Source organism: Psammomys obesus, unplaced genomic scaffold, assembly GCF_907164565.1.
Source record: "Psammomys obesus unplaced genomic scaffold, mPsaObe1.curated_primary_1811, whole genome shotgun sequence".
Classification (NCBI taxonomy): Eukaryota; Metazoa; Chordata; class Mammalia; order Rodentia; family Muridae; genus Psammomys; species Psammomys obesus.
Window position 1 is genome coordinate 1,469,589 of NW_026596725.1, and position 6,745 is coordinate 1,476,333.

Here is a 6,745-nt window from a genome sequence, read left to right on the forward strand (position 1 = left end):
CATCATCATCATCATCATCATCATCATCATCATCATCATCATCATCATAATGAGTTATTCCTTAATGCTCTGTATTGCAGAAATTAAGCAAACCTCAGCAAATTAATAATAATAATAAAGAGTTACTCCTTAGTGCTCTGTATTGCAGAAATTAAGCAAACCTCAGCAAACTATCAGCAAATAACTGTAAGGAAGGGGTGCAGGGAAGTGCTAACCTCAAGTTAAAGCCTCTTCAAGCTCCACTGGGCTCTAGATTGCTAAGTCTAAACTTTGTTTCAGGAACACTTTGAGGTTAATCAGAATGTTAATTCTTGCAATTGCAGAGCCAAATCGAAAAATGGGGGGAGATCCTTGAGAGAAAGGCTAGAAAAAATCGGTTTGAATTTACCCGCGGGCAGGCGCAAAGCAGCAAATGTCACATTACTCACCTCCCTGGTGGAAGGTAAGCAAGCAAGACTCATGGTGGCTATTCCACGAAGTGGCTGAGCCTAACCGTCGGCTGGAGGCTGACATTTTACGTTTCATGATTAACTGGAAATCATTGTGATCGTTGTGCCCTTATGAGCTGGATGTCAAGGGACTGCAGGAGAGAAGTTCAAAGGTCTTTTTACTTAGAGAGGGCCAGCAGTTTTCGGGAAGCAAACACAAGGTATAGAAAGGTCCTTATCCTCTGAATAGGATAACCTCCAAGTGAAAGCAGGGTTCACTTCCCTTGCCACAGCCACAGTGGCTGAAGCATCCTCTGCTTGAACTCCTACAATACCATCTCTGCAAGCTGCAATCAAAACTCTTTGTCCTCACCAATACCATCTGCTTTTTACTAGTAATCCAGATGAAGTTAGGGGAGGACAAAGGCACTTGCTTCCCAGCCTGATCATGTGACCATCTCTTCGGGAGTTTCACAAGGTAGAAGGAGAAGACCTTCCTGGTTTTCCTTCAACAAATGTAAGAAAACATACAGTGTCAATGAATCTTAATGAAAATTTTTAAAACTCATGACAGTACCAGAGTTCTGTCTCCCACATCCTGGGACTTGGTACCTTAGTAAGTCCAGCTATGCTTAAAAGAAAACTATGGAGGAGGCTATGAAAAAGTGTGGAGAGGCAAGCTGATTTTTCAAGGCAGATTCATTAGCTGTGAATTAAATGGCCATAATTCTACTAAGAAACTTCTAATGTGCCTGTCAGTTTGGGTTTTGAGATGAGATCTATGCCTGTAACAATTAAGATGATCTATATAGTCTAGGAGAAGTGTGTCTGCAGCTGAATGTGTAGGGAGGGAGACAGACCAGGAAGCATTCCCAACTGGTTGGTACATGTGGAAGATGATAGAGAATTTTCTCTGGAATCCTCCTTGTGTGTCCTGTGTTTGCTTCTCTTCTGTTTGTTGCTAGATATGGTGTTCTGACTCATATAGGAAGTTGGTTCTTGCAGGACAGCATCTTATATTACCTAAATGATAATTATAAATAGATCAAAGAGTCTTGCATTTTATCATCTTTAAGGCAAAGATTTTTGGCTCAAACTCTCCCACCAAAGGTCTTTAAGTCACTACATTTCTGAATCCCACTTGGTAACAGTTGACTCTTCTTAGCCTATGGGTATTTCATTTTTGCCTTTTAGGGAATCATTAATAGTGCAAACTTCATTTTGATAACAGTCCATGTAATCTTAGCATGAGACAATTATTTTGATAAAGAAGGGAAAAAACTGGAAGTCATACAAAAAAGTGACAATATTTGGTGGGTGTTTTTGGTAAAATAAATCTTTGTAAGCACTATGTTTGAAGTCTTTTGTTATATGAGAACAGTATAAGTGAGTCACATTAAATTATGGTATAATTCATCATACCTATTTTTTGGGGTTTGTGATCTTTCCTTAAACCCTCAAAGTTGTACTTTTAAAAAGTCAATAATACATTATGTAGAAGGGTCTTCCTTCTAATCTCTGGAATGCCTAGTGTGCCTTGGTGTCTGCAGTTACATATTTGTGCAGTAGAAACTCTCTAAGAAGGAGGATGACCACAGAAATCTCTGAAAGGGAGAAACCTGAAAACAGCAAGAAAAGTGCAGGGTAAATAATTATTCAGCTGCTGAATAGAAAGCTCTTTCCATACACATGTTGCATTAATTATTACCACGCAGCAAAATTTACATATGTAGAAATCTACATACGCATATTATGCATATTAGTTATAAATGAGACTATTTGCCTAATAGAATTGTAGGAAGATGGTGGTGATTTTTAAATTTTTATTTCAAGCAGGTGTGACTGGTGCTTTAAATAGAAGAGAGGTGTCTCCCTAGCATATCCTGCCAAACGTCTAGATTCAACTGTAAGGTGGCTCTTGAGTCTATGGTCGCTTTCCCACTAAGCCAAGGAGAGTGATTTGCAGGAGGCCCAGGGTCTCTTGGGAGCAGGCAGTGTCTGTGTGGTGCCTAGCCCCAGCAGAAGCTGGGAGAATAAGATTTGTCCTGCTTGTTAATTATGAAGTTCATCTTTCCTTTGAGTGTCTGGTCTCAGGTCTGAGTTTGTTGCATACCTGGTTTCAGGTGTTCATCGTCCAGGTGTTGACTCTCTGCTGCTCTTCTCACAGGGGAAGCTGTTCACTTAGCTCGGGATTTTGGGTATATTTGTGAAACAGAGTTTCCTGCGAAAGCCGTGTCCGAGTATTTGAACAGGCAGCACACGGACCCCAGTGACCTGCACTCCAGAAAGAATATGCTTCTGGCCACCAAGTGAGTTTCCAAGTCCCTGGGTCCTGGTCTAGGACTTCTTTCCTGATCCAAGTCCACTTAGGAAACCTGTGATGGGGATCGGTGCAGCCTACCTAGTATGCAGAAAGTGCCTTGCCATGAAACAGCAAGCCAAGAAGCCAATGTGCTTCTGAAGGGTGGGGTATGGTGTAGACTTGAGGGGCTTTGGGCATGTCCCAGTCCCTTTTTCTGTTTACAAAGAGAATGCAGGCATTTTAATGGGCTGTCTTCCACAGTTCTGGGGCATCAGGCAGATTTTTCCGGTGTGTCTTCCCAGATCCCTAGGTGAACATTTTTGTATGGGCTTGGCATTGGTCTCCTTTGCCATGAGGAGGACAGCCATATGTGTTTGCCCAGGATGTCTATGTGTCACCCATCTCTACCCACAGCTCTAATTACTCCATTTCCAGCGATGCTGTTTGTCATCTTCCTCGGACTTGTAAAATTTACTACAACTCCAGAGGGGAAAACAGTAAATCTCTGGCTAAATTTAGGTCTAGAGCTCATTTGAACATTTACAGTGGGTTTTCTATTTATTTGATTTACTCCTGTCTTTGGCTTCGGTGTCATATTGTTGGTGTTTTATGACCAGCTCAGGCCTGCAGTGGGCGGTGCTGCCTGCACCAGCACGTTTTTCTCTTGCAGGCGGGCCTAAACAGCAGCGCTCATTTATTTAGCGTTCCAGGACGCGGTTTGTTCCGTTGACAGCGTAATTTAAAGAAATATATGGAAGGCTGAAAAATCATTTGCTCAAATTTGTCCAGATGTTTTTGAGACGTGATTGGAATTTGATTGCCCCTTTCCGCAGGGTCAAAAAATATTAATGTCCCAGAACTTTAATTGCTTACAGAGCCTGGTTTGGGCTGTGCAGATTTTAAGTGCTTGACTCTTAAGCATTTGTTCTCTGCACTACAAAAATTTCCATTTTGGCACTTTGGAAATGAGCACAAAGTTAAGAAAAGCCTTTAACCATCTTTCCCAATGATCGTAACCTGGCAACTACCCTCTTTTTAGAAGGCTTTCCTCCAATGTACTATATAGCAGTATAATAGATTTTTGTTGGTGTGCTGCCGTCTTAGCATTGCACTGCTATCTGCCAATAGGGCCCAATTGCACTTCACAAATGAAGCAGGGGACTTTAGGGGAAATAAAATAATAAGGATGATGATAATTAAAAATCTCTACATGTCTAAGGCAGATTACAAGATCTACAAAAGCCTCCTTCTTTATTAAAGGGATGATTTGACACACACACACACACACACACACACACACACTCACCCTGCAACCTCACGACATCTAAGGCCACTACTTTTTAGCCTAGGGTCTCAAAATCATCTTGGGAGTTTTCCCACTACATTCATGTCTGAATCCATCCCCAAACCTTTTACTTTGGAATGATGGAAGGGAGGTGGGTCAGAGCTTGGGAGGGTATGTGTGAAGCTCACTGAGGCAGGCCCTATTGGGTAAGCGCAGTCACTTGTTGTGGGGACATATGGATATATTGTGAGTAGAGACTTGAGGGGGTAGGAAAAGGCTCTATCTTTATCCACAGGCTTTGGAAATGTCACTCTTTCTTGATTGCTGTCCATGGGTGGAGAAAGAGATTCCCCCATTTGGTTTATTACTAGCCCTGGGCAACATAGCAGCATCCTGGGGAATGGTGCCCCAAGGGTCTTTCAAACCCAGAAATCTGCCCTGTTTACCTGAGAGTCAGGCCAGGTGTTAGTCGCTAAGTGCCCTTTCAGCCATTCCTTGGCTGCCCAGCTCCAGGATGCTTTATAGCTATATAGGTTTTCCTTTCTTGACATCCCACGAAACCAGAGGCTGGGGAAAGCAGGTGGTCACGAATAGCCTGCCCATCTGAGAAAGCCTGTGGCGTCAGGGATGCCATGCCTCAGCCTGCCAGCAGAGCCAGTGGAGCCAAAGCATTTGACCTTCGGGGCTAAACCCCATCCATCCATTTCCTATATTAAAAATTTCTCAAATAAGCCCAATCTGTAGTTAGGCACAGGGGGTTCCTAAGGCTAGGAGAGTTTTCTAAATTGTAGATGCCTTGAGGAAATAAAAACCTTCAACAAATAAAAAATCTATCCTCCTTAGTGTTTCAACCATCTACCTTTAGGTTTCATTTTAACTATTCAGAAACACTTTTGTACTGACAACAATCCTGTTACACAAAGATTTTTAGTAGCTCACATATGCAAAAATCTGAAAGGAGGGTGACTTTTTTTTTTTTAAGAAGAGAGGAGAGATTTTTCTTCCAAAATGCTTCAGGTAGATGGGTTTTGCTTTGAATGGAATCAGCATTCTCTCCTAGAATAAACAGGTTTTCGCTCTGGGCCATGCAAGGCTCCAGCAATCTGCTTTTATGCCAGGGACAGGCTTTGTGGCCGAGGGGCATAAATCGTTCAGGGTGTGTGTGTGTGTGTGTGTGTGTGTGTGTGTGTGTGTGTGTGTGTGAGAGAGAGAGAGAGAGAGAGAGAGAGAGAAAGGTTGGAAAGGCAGGGGGGAAGAAAGGAAAATGATTAAAGAAAAGCGCCAGGTAACAGCTAAAAATTATCGACTATTCAAAATCAAAATCTAAAATGCCTAGCAAATTTCCTAAAGCAGAATACAGGTGGTCCTGGAATGGAGAGGGAAAAATGAAAGGCGTGAGAGAGGGAGGTGTGCCTACGACTGCTCGCTGGGTTCCTTCCAGTCCCAGCTGCTAGGAGAGGATCCCCCTGGGGAAAGAAACGGAGCAGAATGGCCCGAGTTAGCTGTCCTCAGACCCAGCGCCTCTGGGCTTGTGTGAGTATCTGGTTTTCGAGGCAGGCCTCTGAGGGTGCCTTTGTCTTCCTCCCTCACCCCTCCGCAGGCAACTTTGTAAAGAATTCACGGATCTGTTGGCGCAGGACCGGACACCGATCGGGAACAGCCGGCCCAGCCCCATCCTGGAGCCCGGCATTCAAAGCTGCCTCACGCACTTCAGTCTCATCACCCATGGCTTCGGTGCCCCGGCCATTTGCGCTGCGCTCACCGCCCTGCAGAACTATCTCACCGAGGCGCTCAAAGGCATGGACAAGATGTTCTTGAACAACACCACTAACAGGCACACGTCTGGGGAAGGCCCAGGTAGTAAAACTGGAGACAAGGAGGAGAAACACAGGAAATGAAAAAAAAAAAAAATTAAAGCGAAGGAAAATGTTTTAAATACAAAAGGAAAACAGAAAAAACAATAATTTTAGCTTTAACATATTGGATTGGCTTTGGAAGAATTATATTAGGTAGAATACACATACAATCAAAATTTAAAAAAAAAAAGAAAGTCAAATAACTAAAAAAATAAATAAATAAACTGAGGCGTACAACGGAGCAACAAACCGGCTCTCGGTGTCTATTTCAAGATACACGTGGAGACAGCCGTCCGGATTTTCCACTTCGGTTCTTTCAAGTTTTAGTAATACAGATAATAAAAGAAAACTATGAACCCCCCCTTTTGGAAAACAAACATGAGACTAAACATGAGAACACGCTAACTTATTGGAAGAAAATTGGAGAAACGTTGGTGTCAATGCATTGAGAGCTGGTTGACTGACACGCACGAACTTTAAAATTTTTTATTTAATTTTTTTTTTTTTTTTAAGAAACTCTCGCAGTCCGGCCCTTCATTTCTCCTTACTCTTCTCACCGCTGCTTCCCTTTCTCACTGGCGTTGTGTTAGCCTCTTTGGTGTTCTTGCCTTGACGTTCCTAACTCCCCTGTGCCCACGCCACCCCACCCCACCCCACCCCACCCCACCCCACCCCACCCCACTCCACCCCACCCCACCCTCGCCCCGCGCGGGTGTGTTTAATTAGGGAGGCCAAGGGTGGGGGCAGGCGGAGGCTCTAGCTTTTTGATCCAAGCTTGAGAGCCCAGGCTCCCGCGGCAGAGGAAACTGATAAGTTGATTCATCATGGTTCCTTTCAGAAAATGTTACTAGTTCCCAGACTTGCCAGCACCTGT

At 43.6% G+C, this 6,745-nt stretch overlaps 1 protein-coding gene across 1 annotated transcript in view; it reads left to right on the plus strand.

Moving 5' to 3' along the window:
* The window catches only part of Tfap2b (transcription factor AP-2 beta), a 21,186-nt gene extending 15,273 nt beyond the window's left edge, over nt 1-5,913 (plus strand). Inside the window, exons 5-7 of the mRNA XM_055598720.1 lie at nt 324-442; nt 2,596-2,737; nt 5,616-5,913. Coding sequence (XP_055454695.1) covers nt 324-442; nt 2,596-2,737; nt 5,616-5,913 — 559 coding nt within the window. The remainder of the gene's footprint in view (nt 1-323; nt 443-2,595; nt 2,738-5,615) is intronic.
* Nucleotides 5,914-6,745: the final 832 nt, after the last annotated feature.